We start from the raw sequence: 27,030 nt of genomic DNA, 5'->3' as shown, positions 1-27,030 counted from the left end.
CGCCTAAAAACGAGACAAATTGTATCAACTGGTCCTCCAGGTTGGGGGTTGGATAGGGCTGACAACCCTACATGGAAAACAACTTGTTACGAAGCCGCAGCAGGAGCCTCAGACTGGACGGATTACACAACGACGAACCCGGCAACGACAACAGAATAACGATTTGCGCATTTTCTCATGAAACGTGCGCTCCCTGTACAGAGATGAAGCTGCTGAGCAGCTAGCCGATACCCTGTCTCAATATAGGGCTGATGTAACAGCGTTACAGGAGATGCGTTGGACAAGGACCGGTTACCTGAAGAAGAGTCGCTACACCATATATTATAGTGGCCATCCAGTAAACCATGTGCTCGGAGTAGGTTTCTTAGTCAGCGAAAAAGTGGAACCTGCTGTTATCGGTTTTAAAAACATAATCGAACGGCTATGCACTCTGCGCTTCCGAGGCAAGTTTAGAAATATAAGCCTCATTAACTTTCACGCCCCTACAGAGGAGACTGCAAAGTCGGAGAAGGATACCTTCTATGAGGCAGTAGAACGAACCTTGGAAGCCTGTCCCAGATATGATACGTTGGTTCCCATAGCTTACACCAAAATACAAATGATAACGGACTGCGGATTATTCAATTAGCAGTGCCACACGAAATGGTTATTGGAAGTACCTGGTTTGCGCGGAAAGCGGTCCACAAACATACATGGGCCTCTCCAGACGGGACCACTTTCAACCAAATTGACCACGTGTTGATCGAACGACGCCACCTCTCAGCCTTGATGAATGTCAGAACATAAAGGGGGGCTAATATAGACTCGGACCACTTTCTCGTTGGCATGGTGCTCCGAGCTCGAATAACAACACCACCCAGAATTCCCTCTGACAATCAGGTGAGAGTTAACACTGAAGCCATCCACAACACAGCCCTCCGCGACACCTATAAGAGGGAAATGGATGCCGCAATAACCGCAGTCAACAGAGATCCTGGAGATGAAGCATCAACAAATGATCTTCACAACCACCTGAAGAACGTTATCATAAAAACGGCCACAAATATACTTGGTCCTTACCAAAAAAAGAGTCGCGGAGAGCCTGAGCCTGAAAGAACCAACAAGTCTGTGAACTCGAAAAATACAGGGAGCAATCGTACCAGGTGCGGAAATTTTACCAACAAGTCAACAGGATGAGGCCTTACACACCTCGATGTTCATCCTGCCCAGACATAGAGGGAAATCTGTTTCCGACAGAATAGGCATATTGAAGCGATGAGTTGAGTACTTTGATGAACTACTAAACAACCAGAACACCGGCGAGTTGGAGGTCCCGCCAACTGAAAACGACGGACAAATACTGCCACCACCAAGTGTAGAAGAAACAGTCCGTGCAATTCATCGGCTTAAAAATCATAAGTCGCCAGGAGCCGATGGAATTCCAGCCGAATTGGTTAAATATGGAGGCAACCAATTACACCAAATGGTTCATCAACTTGTGCTCAAGGTGTGGGACAGCGAATCAATGCCTGACGACTGTCAAAGAGGCACTACCTGTCTCATACATAAAAAGGGAGATATCACACAGTGCAGCAATTATAGAGATATCACGTTGCTGAGTACCATCTATAAGATATTTTCCGCTATTTTGCTAGGCCGGATAGCCCCATACGCCCAGAACATCACTTCACTCCAAGCAACCAAGCAAATCAGCAACAGATCAGATTTTCTCTCTCTGCGCCAAGCGATGGAAAAGCTGTTGGAATATGACCATCAGTTGCACTAACTTTTCATCGACTTTAAAGCCGCCTATGATAGCCAAGGTAAAGTTGTACACGGCCATGAGAGAATTCGATATCCCGACGAAATTGATAAGACTGACTATGCTGACCCTGACCAATGTGCGAGACCAGATAAAAGCAGCAGGATCACTCTCGGGACCATTCGACATCAACAACAGACTACGACAAGGGGATGCCCTATCATGCGTCCTCTTAACCTGGCCCTGGAGAAAGTGATCCGTGAAGCTGAGGTAAATGCGATGCGATCCTCCTCCTCTCCAGCCAATTACTGGCCTATGCTCACGATATCGACAGTCAAGAGACGTACAAACTGCCTTCATCCAGATCGAGCAGGCGGCGCGAGATCTTGGGCTGCACATCAATGAAGACAAGACAAAATATATAGTGGCAACGTCAGTACCAAAAACCAACCAACAATATCAAACCGCACTGGTCAAGCGGGAAGAATAACTGTACAAGACAATTATCTTGCCAGTTCTCATGAATTCCTCGGAGCCTTGGGTTCTTAGTAAGAAGAATTGTGAACTCTTGGCCGCGTTCGAGAGAAGAATCCTCCGAAGAATTTTTGGCCCCCTACATGAGGATGGATGATTCCGTAGCCGTTGTGGATAAAAAATGGGCGGGTCACTTAATCTGTATGGATGAGGATGATTTAGCCTGGAAAGTCTATCAATATCTATGGTAGAAAAAGAAGACGAGGTAGACCCTCCCTGAGATGGAGCGATGGCGTAGGTTAGGACGCCAGACAGCTTTTAGGGATATCGAACTGGTGGAGCTCGGCGCAAAACCGGGGTGTCTGGAGTTCCTTATTAAGGCAGGCTTAGACCGGTGGTTGCGCCGTTGATGAGGATAATGATAATATTGGAAATTTGTCCAGCATGCATCAAAATGTACCATTCATATATACACATATGTAACTTAAAAGAAAAAATGATAGCCTTTTGCCTGTATGAGGAGCTCCTCTTAAACTCTATAAAAATATGTCACTTTTCATTATTGCCGAATTAATGCCGTATAGTAAGTTTTTTATTCCTCATATACCGGTATTTCGAGGACCAGTGAGTTTTTGTTGTAAAAAAAACAAAAAAAAAATTGTTTTTTTGTTTCATTCTGCTCTGGTTGGAAACTCCATAGAAAAGTTTCTTGTGAAGTTCAAATTGCGTGTGGTGTAATCCGTGGGGAATACCAAGAGTTCCCGAGATACTTCGTTTCGGATGTTACTCAGGCCGTAGGGCTTCACTGTCTAGCATCCGGACTCACGTAATCTGACGGCACTGAATGCTACAACGTATTTAATGTGAAGGTTTAGGGGGAAGAGATGCAGGAGTACATTTAAAGCATCTGCCGGGCAGGTCTGCAGGACCCCAGTAACATCTGCATACGCAGTTCTTTGAATCCTACTGAGCTTTGTTCTATTATATTTTTTGCTCAAAGCCTGCCACCATACGATACAGCCATATGTTAGGATTGGACGCACCACAGCTGTGTACAACCAGAGAACCATCCTCGGCCGGAGACTCAATTTCTTTCCAAAGGTTCTCTCGCAGGCACAGAAGGTAGGCCTTCTTAACCCTCAGTTCTAAATTCAATCTCCAATTTAGCTTTGGATCCAGGATTACACCCAAATACTTTACATTGGAGGAAAAAACCAATCTTTGTTCATTCAGCCGCGGTTTTTTTTAGAGTAGGCTAGGTGAATCCGTTGGATTCCCGCAACAGTACGCTGTCGGACTACCAACTAAATACTTCCCTATCATCAGAGAACTAGCTCAGAACCGTTTGACACATTACTTCGGGCTAACCCTCCCACTTTCACGGCTTAGGGACCTTCAAGTCAAGGAATTCCTTTCACCAAAGGGAGGAGAGGGGAGCAAGGGAGTTGTTAGTTTAAAGAACCCCTTACCATCCGTCCCCTCCACCGGTCGAGTTCAATCTTCTTCACAATAAGAAGAGCCCGAACATAATGCTCAATACGATTCCATTCTCTCTGACAATGTTGTCTAGAGAGAGCACCCCTGTGTCTACGTAAAGCTGCTAAAGCCGTTCCACATCCCGCAAGAGAAAAAGGTGTGTTCAGCGTCGTCCGCCACTCCATTGCAGAACACACAATCAGGAGATCGCGCCTTCCCAATCCTGTGCAGATAAGACTGAAAACCTCCATGTCCGCTTAGAAGTTGGGTAAGGAAGTAATCAATTTCACCGTTCGGTTCAACCACGGATCTACATTGTCGATGAGCCGCGCAGTCCATCTGCCCCTTGACTTACTTTGCCAAGAAAGTTACCACTCGATAATGGTGCGTTGACGTTTTTCACAAGCAACCACCTATCTTAAGTTCTCGCCTTTAGGGCAGTAAATAGCTTTGCGCTCCTTGGCAACGAGTATCACTCCCACGATCACCATCATGGCCGGTGCGGAGATGGCGCGCAAGGTGCGCAAGGGTATCAACCCATGCCTCCGTGCCATAGAGCAGGACTGACTGCTTTGCCCGTTAAGAGAGAAGAGTGTCTACCGAACATTTCCAAATAACAATTTTTCAGGATAAGATATCATTTTTTATTTGCAAGGGTTAAAAGGTTACAATACCGCTACACGACTTAAAATGAGACTGGGTTTATCGTCCATTTGTGATAAACCCTACCCTCGATAATTTAAAGTTTTCATATTACGTCGTTAATTTTAACAGGCAATTACAGTTGGAGGGAGTATTTCTGTTGGAAAATTATGTTTCTCATCTCTAGAATCTACCCTGCATCCTCCTATACAAGATACTAAATAACTATGGATTGAGCACAATTTTTGTCAGGAGAAATAGCAGAGATGGTTGATGGAAAATGCAAACTCTTGCCATCCGTATCGAGCACCCGACCCATTAATTGCCAGGCATCAACAGAAGATAAAGAAGACACTGTCGTTATATTTAGTCAACCAGGGTTCAAATGTCCAAAACGAAATCGTTTACGATTTATTGTTTTATATTACCAGAAATTCCACAAGAAGACAATTAGTAGTTGTGTCTTTTGGTTTAATAAAAGCCGATGAAGTTTGCTTTACACGAAAATGATTTATAAGTGCCCAAAGTGTTCTATTCTAGACTAAGGGCATTGAATTTATTGGGGCCAGCAGCAAAGTCAATGACCATGGAAAGTTTAGTGATATCTAGGCATGAAATGCACTTAAAGTACGCCTCATTGGTTATGAATTCATTCGCAAATATTTTGAGGCAGGAAACGCCCACATTGTATTAAATTTTTTTTACTAAAGGCAGTGACAGTGGAAGTTCTGCATCGAAATTCGACTGAGGCTCATCGATCATCTACGAGACTTATCGAAAAAAGTATTAAAAAGTATTTCGAATAACCCTTGGCTAAGGTTCAGTCGAAAAGTACCAATAGTGAATAATCCCTTAGACGTTAATGGAAATTGATGGTTTTGTTTATTCACTTGTCATCAGATACTTCCAATGCCAATAATATCATATTATAATCATTGACGCAACTATCCATATTGGATCAGGGCCGTGAAGTGTGTTAGAGCACTTCATTCAAAACACTTATACGGTCTTACACTACAGCACACTGTAGAAGACAATGTGGTCAGCATGGCACTCGCCCGAGATTATTGCCCTGATTTGACTCAAATACTCATTCACAGCTGAGACGACTGGTATCCGACATCCCGTCACGATTACAAATCCTTCTGCCACCAGTGAGATCTGAACCGCGACCTTCCGCCACGACAGCCCAGCGCTGTAACCACTTGAGCCATCCGGAATATAAGGCTCTATAAAATTCGTCGGTATTACTAGTATCACTTAAAATTTTCTAGCAGATTTTAGTTATAATAGGATTTTAGATGTAGCTTTACAACATCCACTTACCTCATGAAAGAAATTGTGCACTTGATAGCTAAGCAATCGACAAACTGTAGACAAATTTGCCATGCTCGATGTTCGAAATTCATTAATCTTGTTTCTTGCGCCAGCTAGAAAGCAGTTCACAAGAACATCTTTGTAATTGTACGAAATAGGACCTGGAAACCAAGAACAATTTGTTTAATTCCACAGAAATTCTGATTAATTACAACCAAAACTTACCTAAATCTTCCGTCACTTTAAGTATAGCCTCTCCCACCTTCAGTCTAAATTCAATATTTTCATTTTCATTCAAATATTCAGCAGATAAAGTTTCAAGTACTTCTGCTTGCATGAAATTCACCAAACATACCAACAACCGGACACAATTCAAATATGTATAAGACTCTTCATCTCTCAATGTGATCATTGCCATTGCCAAGATAGAATGCCGGTTGCTTATGGCCTCTTCATCGCGATTTGTCAGGAGCTTGATAAGCTGAGTTATTCCGTAGACGCGCAAATGAGACTGTGATTCCGACAATAAAGATCGAGCAAAGCTATAGTCCGAACAAGCCAAACCTGCGGTATTTGGACTTCCATCCAATGTCGTTACGATTGTTTGGATTTGGTGTTTGAGTTCATCATTCTTGACTAATTTCAAATATTTTTCAAGAGATTTCCTAACTACTTGATACTTTGAATAGTCTTTGGCACTTTCGATAAATTCTTGGAAAACTGCAAGAAGCACCGGTAAGTTTTCATCCGAATCAAATGTTCCTGGATCTGCATTGATTCTTTTCTCCAAGGCATTTTGTAAAAATTTGAGGACGCCATCCGGATTCTCGCGAAATTGTGAATGAAATTGTCGAAATGAGATCAATTCTGTCAGACATGTAATAACTGATAGTCTTGCTTGGAATTTACGAGCGAGAAATTCATCTAATTCTTCTTCGGTTTGCAGAAGATCTCCGCTTCCCGTATTGAACTTAGCCGTTGTCTCAGTTTCTTCAAAAATCATGAGGATTTCAATAAAACAATTGTACGCAAGTATGTTGTTATTACAGGTTTTCAGAATCCTGACCAAACCACTAGGTAAGTCAGTGGTGCTTTCAAAGTCTTGGGGCATTATTTGCAATTGGTATTGACTGATCTCGTCGATTTGTTTGATTCCTATCCTTTCGTGCAAATACTCCAAGTTGGGTGATTTTTTTTCTTTTTTAAAAAGAGATTCTAAAATAATCCTCAACTCTTCTGTACTTCTATTTGCCAAGCATTGACTTATCAGTACGGTCAAATCCTTCGCAATTGGATAGCCTTCGGTTAGGGTAAACAACGAAATTAATACCGGTAGATAATTTACAAGAATTGCACTAGGGAGTGCTTCGAATGAAGAACCATTAAATAGCGTGCATAGAAGCTTTATAAACTCTTGCACTTCACTCGATTCTTTTACAATCAAGCCAGCTATGATATCATCTGGTTGTAAGAACGGTTTGAAAAATTGCTTGATCCTTCCTTCGATTTCCGTCCGGGTGTTATCGTTAAGTGAGTACAACTTCCTCAGAGTCACAACTCCAGCTGGAACTAAATTGGATTCCATTACGTCGAAGATTGAATTTTTAATGAAAATAAATATTTGTTCAATCATCTGCTTGTAAAACGAATCAGAGTGTCCTTTATGAGCTATTATACGTGCTACGACGTCGTAGCGTTTCCAGTTAGGGATTTCCACTGAACCGTTTACTGAAGGCACTGTATTTAATATAAGCAGTTTTAATCCCTCTGGTTCAACTAACTTTCTGAGCAGATCTTTATGAAGTGCTTCCTGTACTTCCTTCTCCAAATTTTTGATACTTTTCAAAATCAGTAAATATCGAAAATAGTTCTCCTTTGGAGTGCGTTCCCATAAAATATCGAGTCGAGTAAGCAATTCATGATCTTTGCAGATGTAAGCGCCTGCCATAACTTCCAGAATTACAGATTCCATCACTCGACTAGATGCAATCGTTGCAATTAAGAACAGTTCAGAGAGAATTTTCAAACTTGTTTTGAGTTGTCCTATGTCACGCTTGTTCCCATGGCTGCAACTAAATATCGGATGTTGGTGCAACACTTCTGATAAATTGTAGACTATTCCATATCTGGATGCTAATTTTATTGCGTTAAATAGTTCATTTTGATTTCGAACACTGATAAGCTGTTCTCTCTCATTGCTATCTAAATTGACGTTAGATGTGATTGTTGTTATCACGTGAAATAAATAGCAGGCACATTTCCATGATTCTGTGCAGCTTTCGTCCGGTGGATATCCATTCAGCCGACACGGAAGAGCACTCGAATTGAGATCCTCGTATTTAAGATATTTCTGTAATATATCTAAATTTGACTTCAGGTTTTTATCGGCATCTGTAATTAAACAGTAGAGGGGAGTTTCCTTTAAAATTAGCACGAATGAAACGGTGTATCCTGATGCACTTGATTTTTTCGAAATCGGTTTGAAATTTGAGTATCATTAAAGCGTATAATATAATAAAAGACGTAGTGTATTTGGTCTCGGAGAATTAGTGTGTCCCTTAAGGACGAGTTTAGTTTTTGCTCTGCATGATTCGAAAACAAATGAGCAATGAAGTCGATATACATAAAGTATTTCGACGCAACATGGAGTGGCGTATTCAATTCACTGAACCCAACTTAACAAAATGATTATTGTTCACATTTGCACTTGCACTTTTGCACATTCACAACAGTTTACGAGAATATTCCACAAATTTAATCCAACGATATGCAATTAACCTAGATAAATGTACAGAGAATTGCAAAATTCAAACTGTTTATAATTATTAAGCTTAAATGCTTGCCTATTCGAGGATATTAAAATAATTTGAAGTCAGCCAACAACTTTGAAATGTATCAACAAAATGGCTAAAGCAAATTATGTCTCGTGGGAAATTGTTTTATAAACCATGAAAGTGTTGGCCTGAACTCTTCGATGCACATTTTATTTATATCTTATTTCTAAGTAGTACATTAAAAAGAGCAATACAAAAAGGGGGCGAGTAAGTAACAAGTGCTAGTGCAAAAGCGAACATATAACAGATGCATACAGACAGAAAGAAATAGCCATAAAAACCTTTCCCGACTAAATATATATTTATTTATATTAAAATTATTACTATCATTTGGCCCCACGTGAACTTATTCTAATAACATTTAAAACTGTAGTTATGGAAGACAGAACTGATTAGCTGGTGGATATATAATAATAACTCATCTTCTCTAGGCTGCAAGGCAAAAACGTAACTAAGTATTCCTTAAGATTCGTCTTAAAACAAGAATATAATTGTTAATAAAAATAATTAATAAAAAACTTAAGAATTTGTCTTGTAGCATTCCAATTCATGGTGCTCAAAAGTATAGGACCCGCTTTACTCAGCAAGGACATTCACACCAAAGGCGCAATCATTAGGTGAGCACTTCGTCGAACAAGAAGGTCTGACTTAGAAAGTGAGAAAGAAAAAGATAGACCAACGATGAAATCCAGAAATCCTTAACTTAGCTATTCGATAAGGCAGAAGGTAAGTTACTTTGGGAAAATCTGAATAGAGAAGTTAAGCAGAGCGGATGTAAATCTAAAGTTTTTTGTAAGATTCAGAGTCCATCCATGTCCACGCAATTACGCTTTCGGTCATGATCCTGAACATAAAACCGAACTGACATGAGATAAGAAAAAGGAAAATCGCTTTCGATTCTTTTCTATATGCTGATATCATACCAGGACCTTATGAGAAGTCCATACTCCTCTTCAATTTCGTTTTTAGTCGTTTCTAAGTTTTCTAATTTCAAAAAAAAAATGATCACCCTTTCTTGATGTGTGACCTATTTACCTAGTAGTAATCGAATACTTGTGATTAGTATATCAATGTAGTTTTTCAAGCAATATGAAGACCGGTGCTACCATCAGCAAAAACAACGCAAAGCGTAGTTTGTGTTGTTTCAGATTATCTAAGTGCAAAGTAAGAGGATGAAGAGAAAAGAATGTTCTTTCTATAAGCATTTACATACAATTCAGGAGAGACTACTTAAAGGCGACATTGTGATCGTGATAAGTAATCGGAATGTCAAGGCGGTTTCTGACAACATCTTGCCCGGGCATGTATGGGGAAGCATTACCTTGGTAACCGCAATAACGACGACGAAAGATTTGTTGTTAGGTTTCGATTGACTAACAAGAAACATCTAATCAGATCGACAGGATAATTATTAGATTTAGGAGTGCATAACCAATGGGTGCTAATATCGGCATCAAAAGAGATCACAATCTGATGGTTGCTTACCTTCACTTGTCTGTCGCGACTATGTCTACGAAAGATCATGCGTTATTTTTTATCTTATGCTATTTTGAAGTCAATAACATAATTTTGTATGCAAGTATTACATACAAGTTCCACGAAGTATACAAAGACCTCAAAAATATGCCCCATCCAGGTTGTCCTATGCCAGTGAATCTGTGAAGCTATTGAAGCTGGTCTGTCAAACAAGCACTTACAAATTGTGGAATACCCACATGATTGTCCATACCATACCATAAGCCCGAATTACTGGTGGAAACATGAAATCATCGTGTCCATGAGCGAAGAGTATTTGCGAAAGAGAAGCTAGAGGAGGAATACCGAGATCTCCAAAATAATCTCAAGCAAGCTATACGGAGAAGCTAACGGGATGCTACAGGCCATTGTGCCGCGATGCTAAAGCGAACCCGTGCGACACTACCTATAAGGTTATAGTAAACAAAATGCATACGTAGGCAAAAATCACCTCAAACGACGTGCCCGCGGCTCTTGTTGAAAATAACTGCAACCCTCTTTCCGCACTCACTAAAGAACCTAATAACGACAGCGTGTGAGGCTCCCATGCCGGAGAAGCCCCAGTCGTGACAAGCCTTCTATGTACTGATGGGCGATAAAAATTGCCAACGAAATAAATGAGACTTAGTATAAACTTGTTACCCGGAAAAAAATCGGGGCTCTGCGAAAACCCTGCATACTAAGAATCGACCAGATGGACCACATTATACGGCCATTATTCCCTTGATATGTCGTATGGGTTGATGTCAACAACAAGGAAAGCGCCGAAGATTGCCCCCTTTTCACAATAAAAGAGCTTGAAGAAGCTGTTCTCACCGTGAAAAACCAAAAGGCGTTAGGTTCTGATGGTATCACGGCGGAAGTTTCCCCAACGGCCAGACTGGTTACTCGGGGAGTTCCACGCTTTTCTAAAAGAGAGCATTTGTGCTTGTCGCTGGAAGGAGGCGAAACTCCAACTAATTAGCAAAGGAAAAGGAGACCCCGAGCTGCCGTCTCCATACCGACCGCTGTGTATGCTTGACACGGCCGGGAAAGTGCTCGAAAAACTCATCAGCAGTAGACTCGCTGAAGCCATCCGCGCTGCCGTGGACCTATTCCCAAGGCAGTTTGGATCCAGAGCAGGGAGATCCACGGTGGATTCTGTTATGGAGGTCGTGGATAGGGTTCATTGAGCTGAGGCAAACAGCCGCCGATCTCGACGGATATTGCTCCTCATAAGCTTGATGTCAAAAATGCCTTAAATTCCGTAAGATGCTAGACACAGAAAAACTTTTCCACGTGCCAAGCTATCTCTTGCGGATATTGAGGAATTATCTAAAAAACCGCTCTCTCTGGAAGAGTCGCGCCTCTCTCTCGCAAACTGTCTATTGCCGAATGCTGTGTAGTAAATTGTTCGTATTTATATTTCCCGTTTACTTCATGTACAAAAGTATACATATGTACATATATTGAATACCGCTGTACTAATATATCTATCTGGATTAACTACCCACAAACTTCATTAGCGCGTATATATAACTGCATACACAGACATCTGTCTGGAGTAATTAAGATTGATATACAAATAACCCAAAAACTTAAAATGTTTCTTTGTGACCCCCCATTCATGTGAGCCCACTTTGTTGTGGTATCGACGAATTGATATGGGATGATGACGTCATACACGTTGTATAACCTTGTTAATAATAGTTGGATTTTCTTCAAACTTAACCAAATTGTGGCTTACGTCGTCCTTTATACAAATGCAAAATTTTGTAGTTCTAGCATAGACTTAAGGGGGGTTTCCGGCTAAATTTCTAAAATATGCAAATATGCTATTATTAACTTTATTCATGCAGATATCGGAAGGGGGTGTATTTTGAGGCCCAGATTTCGTTTAGATACACCACTGTTTAGTGTCTTGGATTGCTACTCAACTCGAAGTTGAGCTATTTCGAACAAATCAAAGCAGTAGCACAATATTTGAGCTTATGTCAAACGTGGGAGATCTTACCTCTATCAGGAGACGTCCTGTTCTACGGGGCGAAGGTACTAGCTAATGCTCTCCGCTAGGAGGTACATCGTAAGCGCCTTGCGGAAGTGCAAAAACGTGGTGGTTTAGGAGTGGCGCTGCCTATCAAACTGTTTAAAAACCGACAGTGATGGCGATCGCGGGATAATACCCATTGCCCTCCTTACTAAGAAAGGTAAAGCTCTAGAATCTAAAATGCTAAGGGGCGCTGATTGATGGGACCGCGTTACATATACTTCGCCGACACCCTTTTTGCCCAAAATAGCGATTCGGTAGGAGTAGTCTGAGTACTGATATGTTCAAGGAGAGATTTTTTTTTAAAAAGCATTGGATCAGTCACTTCTTCATTCGAGGTCATTGGAATATTCAAGAGCGACTTTCATAATCAAACAATAGCTCAATTGACTTACAGTGGATCCAACGAATAATCGGTGTCAAGGACGGTGAAATGTTGTTTCGAGCCTTGCTGCTTTTCCAATTCATATGGGAATGGTCAATATATGACTGCGTTTTAATTTTATGTCACTATTATTCAAATTCAAAGCCTCTATAATTTTTACGCTGGCGGAATAATCAATTATGTAACAATATGGGGAAGATTTGAATTAATTTAATTTCCTGCACTTGTGAAATGGAAAATATGTTTTAAACAATCATTGGAGATAAATATTAATCCACGTTACAACCAAGTTATTCTACTCAGTATAATTAACGTGCAATAAACAACATATTGGACTTTCCGTTTTAGCATCTTTCTTTTCGGGCACGTTATACTTGCCGGAATTTGCTATATTGTCACCATTACTGCCGAAACGTAAGGTAAATTGAAGGATTGTCCTTTCACACAAAACAACACTTCTTGGTAAAACCTGATTGATTACTTTGAAAGCAAAAAGTAACAAACACTAAACCGTACGCTTTCACGTAGATAAGATTCAAATTGATCGCTCGATGAGTCACATGAACCGTCAGCCAATCACCGCATTTTCTTTCCCGTCTTATGAGAATTCAATTTTTAAACCATTATAATTAAGAAATGGGCATTCCGAATTTGGTGTTTTCATTAGATATGGCAATTGGGCAAATGAAACTACTATTTCGGCGTCAAAAGCATATAGCTATTTTCTAACTATCTATTGTAGCAAAAAGCCATTCAAAAGTAAAAATTCTAAAACCTTCAATCTGTAAAGAATCAAAAAGACTACGCCAAGCTTCGAGGGAACGACTTTCGACATTCCTCCAGGAGCCAGACAAAGAACCAAGGCAATGGTTAACATTCGCCTATTCGGCGCTGACACAGATCATCAAAAGGCAACTACATGAATGTGGATTCCAAGTTATCTCAACTAGTAAACGATACTTACTGAAGACTCGGATGCAATCGATTAAGAACAAAAATGATTGTATCGAAAGAAGCGGCATATACAAGATTTCCTGCCCACACTAAGACACGATTTATATAGGGCAAACAAAGCGGGTGTTAGAACGCATAAAGGGGGGTGCATCGGCAAGAAAGAATGGCAACCCACACATAAAGTCCGCAGTTGCCAAACATGTAATAGAACAAGGCACCATTTGCCAATATAATTTTCAGAAGATAAAACACTGAATATGGGGACAGTGGGTCCTCGAAATACGTATTTGTATATATTTTAAACTACCATTAGCCAATAAAGGAAAATATCTTCGAAATCAAGTTTAGCTAACTAATCACCTCCTAATTCATACTATAAAAATTATAGTAATATACTATTATTAGTTTTATTTGACCAGATATCGGTATGAAAGGTGTTTCGGAGCCATATGGTGGCAGCTTGCTGATTTTTCGGTTGAGAATGGGCCCGTGGAAGAAGTGATCATTTTCCAGCCCCCGCCCTTCCCCTTAGTGAAATAAATGTCAAAACTAAGACCAATTTTGCAAAGTATTAATTGTATTTCATTTGATACCCAACATGGCTATATTACATGCCCTTTTTGCATGCATTGGGACTTCCCATCCACCTTTAAATCCCATGCAGAGCGATTTAACTCAGTGCGTGAGCACCCAAAGTTCCCACCTTCCCAACGAATTCGGTGTCAATCGCTATAACCGTTTCCGGGAAAAATGCGTGTGACAGGGGGACAGATAGACAATAAACCGATTTTAATAAGGTTCCGTTTTGTTGGTTGCTGCTACTTGGTAAACCTAGGATGAACTTAAGGGGTTTTCCGTTCAACTTCAAAAACTTGATAATATAGTATTATTAAGTTTATTGAGCAGATATCGGAATAGGACATATTTTGAGACCTGGATTTCATATAAGCGCACGACGCTGAATTTTCCTATATTTTTGGTTTGGGCAGTTTTCTATAAGTTTGCAGATTTTTACCACTCTATCACTCATCCCACAATTTACGTCAAAACTAATCCGCTTGTGAAAATACTAATCGAGGACTTTCATTTGATATCCCACACGGGTTCATTAGGTGAAAAACAATGTACATCTCTCCATTGCATGTATGGAGAGCCCCCTTTTAAATTCCACCTAAATTTCTTTCACTCACTGTATGTGCGGGATTTCATAGTTCCCATATGTCCACGAAATTTCGTTTAAACCGGTGTAGCCACTTTGGAGAAAAGTACGTGAAAGACAAAATTTTAACCGTTTAAAATTGAAACAGTTGTATCTTTGCAGTGATGACGACCTTTGCAATTGAAAAAATATCCATTTAAAGAAATGTTATGCAGTTTCCAAAAATGGTATTGAATTTGGGGTGGGAAATTGTAATTTTTTGGGAAGATCAAGTTTTTTGATACTGTAACGAAAATCACTTTAGAAAATTATGTGTGACGTCAATGTAAATCGTAGTAACGATAATTAGCCTGGACATCCAGGGGCGAATATTAAGCTAGGATAATTGTTAACAGATGACTCTAATGCCCATAAGAAGATCTTATGAAAGGCCGAAAGTCGTTTTCTCGTGAAGTGTTTGCATGCCTTTCTGGAATGTTCCGCGGGGTATAAAAGGGCCGGAGGTCCGCCCACGGAGTCACAGTTCGCTCCGAGACATCGAAGCGGACAGACGTGGCACGGAGCACGGAGCACGGTGAAACGAAACAAGTAACGTAAATAAAAAAAAAAAAGTGGTGAAGTGTTAAGTGTAGTACTCTCAAAAGGAAGTACAGTTGATTAAAGTATGCAGTGCATCTCAATATTATTGAGACACTGTATACCAAAGTGCAATTATTGTTAATTGTTTTTCTTTAATTTCAGTGAATACTGGTGAAGATTCGGAGGAGAGCTGAGGACGGGCTTGGGGACAATAATGTCCGCCAAGAGGTCTAAAATGGCACTCCCTGGTGAGCTATCGTCTGAGGAGGAGGGGAGCACGGGCCCCTCAGAAAATTATGACTACCCGCTGAGGAAGGAGCTTGAAGAGCTCAGAGGCGAGAAAGCAGCCCTCGCACAGCAACTGGAGTGCCAACAACAGCTGATAATTCAGCTAAAACAGGAGGTAGCAGCGCTACAAGAGGCGATGCGAACCAGTGTAGCAAAAAATAGTGTAGCAAGAATTAGTAGTGAACCGATCGTCATCGACAGCGGAGGAGCACCAGCAGCAATAGAGGACTCAACAAGAGCCAACGAAGAGTGCGAGATGGACAGCGTGGGACCATCACCAAACCACGAAGTCAACGACGAAGGTGACCCGTTCAACTTCGTGCGGAGGAGGAAAAGTAACAAGATAAAGGTTAGTGTAAAAACTGTAACTGCTCCTAAACAGGCTACCCCCCCACAAGCTCCCCAACCTACCGAGTCCAAGAAAATGAGAATCCCCGCTATAACTGGGTACGGTTTAAACGTACCATCTTTTTTAAGACTCCTGAAAAATAAGGGGCTAAAAGCGTCCCTTAAAAATACGAGGGCTGATAGGACCCTCATATTTACGGAAACGGCAGAAGATCACGGGAAGGTCTTTGCGCTTTTAAAAGAACAGGGGCTTAATGCTACCACTAGGACGCCTCCCTCCCTTCGCACCCAGTCTGTAGTTATCCGCGGACTCCACAGGGAAACGGACCCCGTGGACATCCTGGAGGAACTTAAAACAGAGCACCCAGATTTCCAACTGAAGACAGTTGCGAACCTGGTTACGCGCAGAGACAAGTTTCTGCATAGCGAAAATCCGGCCCTCCCGATGAAATCGCAATCGGGATTGTTCATCGCGACTTTCGAGCCCTCTCAAGAGCTCAGCGAGGTGATGAAGGTAAAATATATCCTTCATCAAAAAGTAACCTTGGAAAAGGTCAAAAGTTTCGAGGAAGTGCAGTGTTTCAACTGCCAGAATTTTGGGCACATCGCCCAAAATTGCTCAATTGTGCACAGATCCTCGCGGGGAATGCGGAAGACAGGCGACCGAAGGACCTCTTTGCTGCAATTGCGGCCAAGCTGGCCACCCAGCGAGCTATCGCGGGTGCCCAGCCTATAAAGAAATGGTAGCCAGAAAGGAAGCTGCCAAACAAAAGCGAGCCAATGAAAGCTCCCAAGTCAAGCGCACAGTGACACAACTGTCACAAAGCTTGGTCAATCCCAGCGTATCGTACGCTCAAGCTGCCAGAAACACTCAACCAAGAGTGGCAGCACAACCTGCTCCCATCCCCGCACCAAATGCCTTCCGCGAATTGGTGCAATCTCTCGCGTCGGCCTCAACTAATGAGCAGCGGCAATTCGCCGCTATAAAACTCATTATGAATTTATGGAGTTAAAAATCGTCACCTTTAACTCCGCGTCCCTGATCTCACACGCCCAACGTGCCACAGCCCAAGTGTTGATTAACAGTCTGAAAGCAGACTTCCATTGCGTTTCAGAAACGAAACTAAACAGCAGGCATAACGTGCAATTCACCGGGTATAATATTATCCGGAATGACAACAATACTGGCGCTGCCCTTTTAGTCAGGAAAGACTATGAATTTGAGGAAGTCGTCATTGAAAACCTGCTGACCTCTTCCGCCGCGGCGGCAATAGTAAAAACCACTGATGGTAGACGGATTTTGGTAGTTTCTGTCTACATCAAATGCAACTCTCGGAATGAGCAACTGGGACAAGATCTTAAGATCTTGGGCAATCTCCAGTTAAAGTACAAGTACCTCATTTTCGGTGGCGACTTCAACTCTAGGCACGCCTCCTGGGGCGATACGGCAGTAAATAAAAATGGGGAAACCCTGCTTAAATGGATCCAAAACCCTTGCTCGCCAGCCTATGTCGATTTGGTCTTACCAGATACTCCGACAAGACCCAGTAGTCAATCAACCATTGACTACTTCCTCCTTTCGGAGGAAACTTCACTGAACTTTCAAGTGATATCGTGCACTACTTTACCAGGCATGTCTGACCATCTCGCAGTACTACTTAAACTTTCCTCGTCCTCCCAACTGCGAAAGCGAGTGATGACTACCGTAAGGTCCTTCGCCCACACTGACTGGGACAAATTCAAGTCAGATCTTGCACCAAGGCTGAACTTGAAAAAACTCGCAACTGACCGCAATCTATCGGACATAGAGATCGACGAAGCCGTCACCTTGGCCACTGATGCCATTAATACTGCTACACGCAGAAACACAAGGCTTATCAAAGTCGACGAGTTACAATATAACTCAGTCCCTCACGATATCATGCTCCACTTGAAAGTCAGGCAAATATGGCGTAGGCAACTCAAACGGATTTTCCACAAACACGAAAATAAAGTTAATGCTGAGTATAAAGCATTACTTTCCCGGATTAATTGTCTGAGTACAATAATTCGGCAAAGAGTGGCGATTTTCCGCAACAAAGAACTAACAAGGAAACTAGCAGATATTAAGCCCGGCCCAGATATGTTTCAGCATATCAACAGGCTAACCGGCAGACACAAATCTCGTAATATCGCTCTCTCCAAGAACGGGGAGCACATCTGCAGTGACGCTAGGAAAGCGCAAGTTCTCGCGGAATCTTTTGAGACTCAGCTCAATTCCCCTCCGCCTCAAAACAACCCGGCTATATCATCGATTGTTGATTCAACAATCAAGGCCTTCGTCTCTGAGAACTCCCAGAAACTCACTAAATTCACCACAACCAACACCTCAGTCAAACCAACGGAATCGCAACATTTTCTGAGTTTACCACAACTCACCGACTTAACCCAAAACCTCAACGGTAAAAGGTCAGCCGGACCTGATGAAATCCCGAACTTTGTAATAAAGAATCTACCCAGAGCCTCATTGAAATTCCTATTAGCAGTTTTCAACAACTGTATTAATAATGGCTACTTTCCATCCACGTGGAAAGTTGCAAAAATAATTGCGATCCGTAAAAAAGGCATTTCCAACGAGCCAAGCAATTTCAGGCCCATTTCTCTATTATCCAACCTTGGCAAACTGTTTGAGAAAGCATGGACAGTTGGGCTAGTCCAGCACTGCAACCTCAACAAAATTATCCCTGACCACCAGTTCGGATTCCGCTCCAAACACGGAACCCAGCACGCACTGAGCTACCTTCACGACACTGTTGTCTCACGACTTAACGTCAACAACAAACCCACAGTAGCATGTGCGTTAGATTTAGAAAAAGCCTTCGACTCCGTGTGGGTAAACGGACTTATATACAAATTAATAGACAATGAATTCCCAGTCCCGATAATTAGACTTGCGTTAAGTTTCTTCGAAGATAGGCACTTTTATGTCAGCGTGGGGAATGAATTCTCCGATCTCTTGCCGGTAACATCGGGTGTACCGCAAGGATCCATTTCAGGGCCAACATTCTACAACATCTTCACGGCTGACATTCCAATCCCCGATGATGGCGTTGACCTCATCCAATTCGCCGATGATACGCTTATCTTCGCTTCAAACCTCCACCCCAACAGGGCAGCCAAAGCGGTTGAGAACTACATTGTAGTCCTCTGCAGGTACTACCGTAGTTGGGGAATCAAGATAAACGAGGGAAAAACGCAAATCTGCACTTTTAGGAGAAAATCTAGATACTTTGGTTCTAGAAGCATCCACAGGAAAGCTAAACGCTTGAAAATGAGAATCGGGAACACCACAGTGAGCAGATCTAGTTCAATCAAATACTTGGGAGTAACCCTGCATGAACTCCTCAAGTTCAAACCCCACCTCCAGCTCGCTATCAGCAAGGCACGCGGTGCAGTCAGTGGCATCTACTCTCTTCTTCGCAAGACAGTAGGTCTCAGCACCAAAACCAAACTGACACTGTATAAGACCCTGATTAGACCCGTTATCTGTTATGGAGCACCAACTTGGATCTCATGCTCCAACCAAGCCATGGCAAAATGCGAGTCATTCGAACGCCGAATCCTTAGACATTGCACAGGCTTGTCTTACAACTGGAAAACCAGAAAGATCGGCAAAAACGCCGAAGTGTATAGGCGAGCCAAAGTCAAACCACTTCGAGAACACGTTCTCACAATAATGCAAAGGTTCTTTGAAAGAACGGAGGACCACCCCAACCCATTAATTCGACATCTCTACCAACAGGGTAAAACCTCCCCATTGGCCACATTCTTAAGGCCCTGCCAAATCGTGAGTTCATCCCGCAGACCGAAAATCCGCACCCTTTTTGAAACTCCCTGCCTGGTAGGAGTGGATAGAGGCTAAGCACAGTCATTTGTAAGTGCTTATTGTATATATTAGATTAAGCTAGATTAAATTAAAATAAGTTAGGTTAAGTAAGTAAATTTCAACCTTCTCGCGTCTTTAGTGCAGGCGCAGTATTGAAAAGTCAAGATTGTACAACAAATTGTCAAGATCCATGTATTTAAAAAATTATATACTAAGTAAAGTAAATTACAGAGAAGGTCGGGTTGGCCAAACAATGTAATAGTCACCCGTTTGATAGAGTTAAGATCAATTAGCCATTATTTAAGCTAGCATTAAGTAACCATTGTCTAGTTGTAAGTCACTATTTAAATAAATGAATTGAATTGAATTGCCCACGGAGTCAGTCAAGTTTCAGAAGTAGACTTAAACGCGTCGGTTGTACTAGTTGAAGGAAGTATTCTATAATTAACTATGCAGTATGTCTGTATAATTTAGTGTGTAATAAACGCTTATATTAAAGTTATAGAACGGCATTTTGTTTAGTGCTACGCAATCCTGTGATACGAACCTACGTAAAGCGAAGAACGTAACAATTGGTGGCACCGGTGGGATTATGGAAAAGCAAATTTGTAACAATTGGTGACAGCGGTGGGATTGCGTAAGCCAGAATGGTTAAATTCGAGAGCTTGAAAGTGGAGCAATTGAAAAGGGAACTGTTAGCGTTAGAGCTCCCTACGACGGAAACTAAAGCAGAACTGCAGAAGAGACTTCGAGAAGCTTTAGAATCGCGAGGTATTAATGTCGTGAAACGTAAATTCCAGCGTGAGCCTACACTGTCTGTTGAGAGTTGCGATGAAGCAGCTGCACCGTCCACAGTAGACAGCAACAACATAGAAGCTCTAATACAAACTATAACATTTATGGAAGAGATGAAAACTCGACAAGAGCGAAGGCAAGCAAAGTTCAAATCTATGAAGCAACATAACGAAAGATTAGGAAAAATTACGGAAGTAGTAAGAGACCAGACCAAAGGCATAAAGAAAATCGTAGGAGCTCTCTAAACATATGCTGAACAGTGGTGACAGAGTTCAAATTAATTAAAGAAAAAGATGAAGTAATTTACGAGAAATTTATAGGTGAAAGTAGAACAAAAAAGGGCATTCTAGAAGTAACAGAGCAGCAAACAGAAGGTTCAGAATGTTTCGAGGATGGCCTCAGGAAAAGTATGAAAAGACAAGAGGTAGCTGTAGAGCAGCAGCATGAAAAGCCGATGAAAGTGATATAGCATGACAACGTCAATGAGATTCCAAAACCGATGAAAGAGATGGTGCAAGAAGTTGAAAAACGACAGGAGGAATTTGACAATTGGCAGTCCAGTCAGGAGGTGACTAAAGAGGAAGAGCGGAACTGCCGAGAAGCAGTAGATCATGGAGTGGTCGCAGTGAAGGTGTAAAATAGCAGGAGGAGGCCATGCGGGAAGATACGAAACAAAAGGAAGAAATTTATAAACAGAATTAATTTGTATAATTTCGTGCGTAATAAACGCTTATATTGAAGTGATTGAACGGGCTTTTGTTTAGTGCTACGCAATCCTATGATACGAGCCTACGTAAAGCGCAGAACGTAACAATTGGTGACAGCGGTGGGATTACATAAAAACAAATTCGTAAAAAAACTATTCACGAAAAAAGCTATAATTCTTTGGCCACAAAAGATAGAGCGCTGAGTCCCTGGACCAATTTTCCTCAAACAAATAATACAATCCACCATTAAAACTTCTATCATCATAAACAAGACACCGAGAGAGCAAGTTCAACCATGACGGTCTGAATGGTTAACCATACGCAGAGTACCTGAAAACACTAGCGCCACAGTCAAACCTAAGAGAAGTGCTGTAATAATTTGGCACTGCATGTTCAGGGCTGGATTTGACAATCTGCATTTTATAGAAAGTACAATGGATGGGTATTTCTGCCTCAACATTTTAAAAGAAAATGTAAATTGGGGATTGTAAGCAATTTTGCGTCTTACCCAAGCATACATCGGAAGTTGCAAATCTTTGATTGATCTACTATTGTTCCAAACTGTTGCAAACACACCCCTTCAGTCTCCAGACTTAAATATTGAACATTTGTGGGAACTTGGCGAGAAGGGTTTACGTCAGAAAGTTTAACACAATTGCGCAGCTCAGAGGCCTTGATTCAACAACGGACGTTGATTCCACTTTAAACTTGCGAAAATCTGGTCCAAATTATGCCTAAAGATCTTCAAGCAGAACTCGGAGTCAAAAAATAGACTACAAAATATTAAACAATCCCTTTTTCGGATTTCCGACTTATGTCCGATGAACGACGTGTATATTAAATAAGCATTTGGAAGGCGTGAATGAAAAAAAAATCCACTTCTTACTCTTGAAACAAACACAATTAGAGATAATTCAGCATGTTAGCCTGCGATAATTTCAAATATTACTTGGTTGCATTGAAACTTTCTGTTGGAACATGCTTTCCATCCTTTCCATTGCAGCCGAAACCATTAATTACACCAACAAACCTTTGGAGTAGATTTACCCCAATAGGCATAAATCTCATCTTCAGGACTATCATGTACTCCGGCCACCATGAGGTCCTTTATGTACAACCCCACGACGCAAATATCCTGTGGGGAGCATTGAGCGGCGAATACTGGAAACTGTGACCTAATTTAATATAATAGAGTACCAGAACACATTATTTACCACGACTCCATCAGATAAACGAAGACAGAGAACACATTGCATTACTGCCAAGAGGAGGCCGACGAAGGAAAGCAGGCGCCACTGCAAACACTTTTCATATGGCTTCTCAGATTGCTATTTTTCTGCAACGAAAAACAAAAATTTCCGCGAAACAGACGCACGATGAAATCATCAGATCTTCAAGTTGGAACCCGCCCCGAAAATTCAATGTCAGCTCTGTTCAGGGAGACTTTTTATTGATTTGGTGCGGAAAGCTAATATGCAACTGTCGATTGATACTTCGCAATATTGATGATATAGAAATTATTCATTAACTGATATCATTAAGTCTGAAGAGAAAACTTTCCTGGGAACCGAGACCATTTGTAACCAAAGTTTACAAGTCAACCCTCACTTTATCCACGTAATAAAAACTGCATCCACGCCATACATCATAAATAGTAAATAGATGACCTCAATGTTTTGGTCGTCATTAGTGTAATTTTTGCATTAACCGGAAAATATTAGTCATCATCGTAAAAATTGAAAAAAATTTCACCGCACATTTTGTTATGAAATATACTTATGTGCGGAATTAAGATTTAACAAAACCATAGCACCATCACCACCACATTATTCCTAGCAGCCATTCTACGTACCGTCTGAACTGTGTCCGTACTGCAAACTCTCTAAAATTAGAAAATACTTCTGAATGTTTTGCATCCTAAACTTCACCGCCACAATGTTTTGAACTGTCGCACTAATGTCATTTCTGTTGTTTTGTTTTGGTATCTGCATACATGGCAATGCTGCCACACTTAAAGATTCACAATAATTTAGCAACTTACGTGTTTTTTTTCCGTTGAAAAGCAGACTGCAAGGGCAGAAGGCGATGGAGTAAACTTCCTTGTACGATCCTCCTGGTGTTCTAAATAATTTGCAAAATGGTTACTAACTTTCTTAAAAATATGTTAAGCAAAACTGTCGCTGCAGCTCGTCATCTAACACAAAAACGAGCATATACTTCGTACAAAGATATTTCGGTTCCAGATTTTGAACCATATCGCCGCGAATCTACGAAAAGTTATTGCAAAAGACCACCCTCCCCAGGCAATGAATTCAAACGCAAGTCATTCACTTACGGAGTTGGAGCAGGTATGAAACTTTGAAACGTTTTTCACAGAGAGCATTATCAATAGAAATTTCACTATTATACATTTCAGGTTTGATAGTCGGTGGCCTCTACCTCACCAAAGGTACTGTCCATGGTCTTGTGAAATATATGGCTGCATCTGCTGATGTCCTTGCATTAGCCCAAATCGAGGTAGACCTAACGCAAATCGCAGAAGGTGTTAACGCCACTTTCAAGTGGAGGGGTAAACCTCTTTTCATTTTGCATCGTACTCCAGCAGAAATTGAACGAGAAAAGGCTGTCCCAGTTTCGTCACTCAGGGACCCAGCCACGGATGAAGAACGTTGTCAGAGACCAGAATGGCTTATTGTAATTGGAGTTTGCACGCATTTGGGATGCGTCCCTATAGCGCATGCAGGTGATTTTGGGGGCTACTATTGTCCATGCCATGGTTCACACTTTGATGCTGCGGGGAGAGTTCGCAAAGGGCCGGCACCTTTAAATTTGACTGTCCCAGAATATAAATTTGATGAAAATTCCGTTATTGTTGGTTGATATAGACTTTGTAATTGATTGTTAAGTCTACTTTTGATATTTTAACAAAATGAATCAATTGAAAACTCACTGATACTCCTCCTTTCAGTTTGGAAACTCATACAGGCTGGAGCTGGCTACTAAACCATATCTATTTGCTTAATAATACGAGATTGATGTTCGATGAACTTGGTGGTTTTCAACAGAGACCGATGTTTATTAGTGACTTAGACTTTGTTTTCGGTAAGTGATGCGCGTGCCAAAATGTAAAGTCACCACACGCGTACAGAAAGAAATAGGTTCATTCTCTCGGTTTACAACGCGTTTTCACTCGATCTACATCGACATTATTGGCCCCTTGCGAGATTTGCATGGTTTAAGGTATTGCCTAATCAACCAACAACATCAAACCGCACTGGTCAAACACAAACACGAACAAGAATAAGGATAGGAGAATACAACTTTGAGACCGATGACAATTTCTCCTATCTAGGGTCGAAAATCACAACCGATAACAACTACGATGATGAAATCCGCGCACGGTTGTTGTCAGCCAACAGAGCCTATTTCAGCTTACAAAGACTGTTCCGCTCGAAACGTTTCACCATAGGGTCAAAGCTCTTACTGTACAAGACTATGATCTTGCCAGTCCTCATGTATTCCTCGGAAACTTGGGTTCTTAGCAAGAAAAATTGCGAGCTCTTGGCCGCGTTCGAGAGAAGAATCCTCCGAAGAATTTTTCGCCCCCTACGTGAGGATGGACGAATCCGTAGCCTACACAATGACGAAATCTATGAGCGATACCATGACCGTCCGGTTGTGGATAAAATCCGGCTCAATAGGTTACGGTGGGTGGGTCACTTAATCCGTATGGATGAGGATGATCCCACCCGGAAAGTCTATAAGGGCAATATCTATGGTAGGAAAAGAAGACGAGGCAGACCCTGCCTAAGATGAAGCGGTGGCGTGGGTCAGGACGCCAGACAGTTTTTAGGAATATCGAATTGGTGGACCTCGGCGCAAAACCGGGATGTCTGGCAGGCCTAGACCGGATACCGGTTGTTGCGCCGTTGATGATGATGATGATGATGAAGGTATTACCTCACAATCATCGATAGATTCACGCGGTGGTCAGGGTCCTTTGTCCGGAATGGATCCAACGTTTTGCGGTTCCGGCCGAGGTCATTACTGACCAAGGAATGCAGTTCGAGTCTACCCTGTTCTCGGAGTTGGGCAAACCCCTGGGCTTCAAACGCCACTGGACTACTGCGTACCATCCGCAATCCATTGAGATGCTGGAACGGTGGCATAGGACAGTGAGGCTGCTATAATGGCACACGATGACTCTTCGTGGTTGCAAGTCTTGCCTTTCGTTTTGTTTACGTACAGTCCATCGTGAAGAGTTCGTCGCCAGCTCCGCCGAGCTGGGATCCTGTGTTCGATACCAGGTCAGCCCTTTCCACTACTGGACTTTTGCGTTTCCTTTGGGACACCGTGGCAAAATTAAAATCACCTTCGCCTTCCCGACATTTTTCGACGAGGGTTAACATCCCCAAGGACCTGGATGTCTGCACACACGTCTTGGTTCGCGCCGGTGCTTTCCGAAAGCAGCCACCATATGAAGTGTTGAACAGAGGGGAGCACTTCTTTGGGCTTGATGTCGGTGGCTGACCCAAGAGTGTCTCCGTGTGCAGGCTAAAGCCTTTTGGAAAGGGGGTGCACGCACGTGAGATTCAATCTGCGCCCCTTAAGTTGGCAGGCCAGGAGTTGGGTTTTGTCGCTGCCGGTAGTGTGGAATCGATTAGCGGAGATTTGTCTGAGCTCCACACCAGAGTGGCGTAATTCATCACAGAGCGAAACTCATCCACCTAAGTGGTTCGCCTACTTGTTGGCAGCGAATTGACGGCCCCGGGGCCGGCGAAGCGACCTAGGAGAGTTATTCTGTTGTGATAGAAAAAAAGAGAATCACGAATTTGGAGGAAAAGATTTATTTTCATTTTTAATAATGTAAAATAATAATTTAAAAATGTAAAAGATTTTTAATTTTAATGATTGTTGTTAAACTTAAAAGGGATAATATAAAGCTGTGAGGGGTTTGGGTGCAATGCCAGTAGCTCACAATATTATAGGAACTATTCTCTTAAGGTTCCAAATTTCTTTGGTTTCACGAGCCAGTGACTCATGGTTCGTCTTCTTCTCAAAGTATTTGCGTTCAATTTTGCTATTTTATGAAAAGCAACACCAATAATATACACAGAGTGACCCGTCTTATCAACTAGCAGCACGTCAGGCCTGTTTTGCGCTATATGGTAGTTAGTTAGAGCTTGCCATTCCCAACACATGCTAAAAGGAAAACTATTGAGCCCTGCTTGTAGTTTATACCGGTAAACCGCACATGTTTCCGTGATCAGATCATGCTCGTATGCAAAATTTCGATAAGTGACCTTACATACAGCATCTCTAGCGACGAACCACACATTTTGCACTAGTCGTTCTCAACCCTCTCTTTCATTTTGAACTTTTTATAAGCTTGGGTGTCGACCAGGCCGTCCTCAGCAAAGAGCTCCCCAGTACACAGTCATCTGTTCGATAAATACAAATCAACTAATGGCTACCAAAGGCAATTCACGTGTTTCCCGTGCATGGCCTTCCCCATAGATCTAATCGAATTAGTCTATTAGCTGCTCTCATTGCAACGCTTTAAATAAATATATCCAGGGGCTGCAAATTGAGTAGTGTTGCGCCAGATGTCGTGCTCGTGGCACCAGTGATACCCAAACACACAGTTCTTTGCAGTGCGGCTAGTTTACGGTGAAAACCTTTTTGTCTCATCTTAACCCACCACACTACGGATGTATATACTAACATCGGCTTAATGATGGCAACGTATATTCACATTACCACATGAGGCCTAAGTCTCTATGTCGAGGTAAAGGTCCGTCTGCATTGCCCATAAGCTGTGAGAGCTCGTTTCATCTTTACCTCTACATGTTTGTTCCAAAGAAGTTTTTTATCTAGAGTGACTCCCAGATATTTCACTTCTTCGGAGAGTTGAAGGGTAGTACC

General features: G+C 41.9%; 2 protein-coding genes across 11 annotated transcripts in view; one reads left to right on the top strand and one right to left on the bottom strand.

Moving 5' to 3' along the window:
- The window catches only part of LOC119647039 (ATP-binding cassette sub-family A member 3-like), a 77,297-nt gene extending 54,227 nt beyond the window's left edge, over positions 1–23,070 (bottom strand). For 2 of the 10 annotated variants that reach the window (XM_038047783.1, XM_038047784.1), the window contains exon 1: positions 22,320–22,590. In XM_038047783.1, coding sequence (XP_037903711.1) covers positions 22,320–22,361 — 42 coding nt within the window. In that variant the 5' untranslated portion in view covers positions 22,362–22,590. Of the gene's footprint in view, positions 1–21,613; positions 21,641–22,135; positions 22,281–22,319; positions 22,591–22,957 lie in introns of those variants that run through there. The other 8 variants (XM_038047788.1, XM_038047786.1, XM_038047790.1 and 5 more) reach the window with 8 other exon arrangements.
- Positions 23,071–23,098: 28 nt separating this feature from the next.
- Positions 23,099–24,054, top strand: LOC119647041 (cytochrome b-c1 complex subunit Rieske, mitochondrial). The gene is made up of 2 exons (XM_038047796.1): positions 23,099–23,453; positions 23,522–24,054. Exons 1-2 carry the CDS (start codon positions 23,243–23,245, stop codon positions 23,983–23,985), a joined length of 675 nt encoding a protein of 224 aa, XP_037903724.1. The 5' UTR covers positions 23,099–23,242; the 3' UTR covers positions 23,986–24,054.
- Positions 24,055–27,030: the final 2,976 nt, after the last annotated feature.

The sequence above is a fragment of the Hermetia illucens genome, chromosome 1 (assembly GCF_905115235.1).
Source record: "Hermetia illucens chromosome 1, iHerIll2.2.curated.20191125, whole genome shotgun sequence".
Classification (NCBI taxonomy): Eukaryota; Metazoa; Arthropoda; class Insecta; order Diptera; family Stratiomyidae; genus Hermetia; species Hermetia illucens.
Note: the sequence above shows the minus strand (reverse complement) of the source record. Positions and strands in the feature narration are given on the sequence as shown.

Coding starts and splice junctions, on each gene's coding strand:
- LOC119647041 (XM_038047796.1), top strand. CDS start 23,243: ATGGTTACTAACTTTCTTAAAAATATGTTAAGCAAAACTGTCGCTGCA. Junction 23,454..23,521: donor CACTTACGGAGTTGGAGCAG/GTATGAAACTTT, acceptor TATACATTTCAG/GTTTGATAGTCGGTGGCCTC.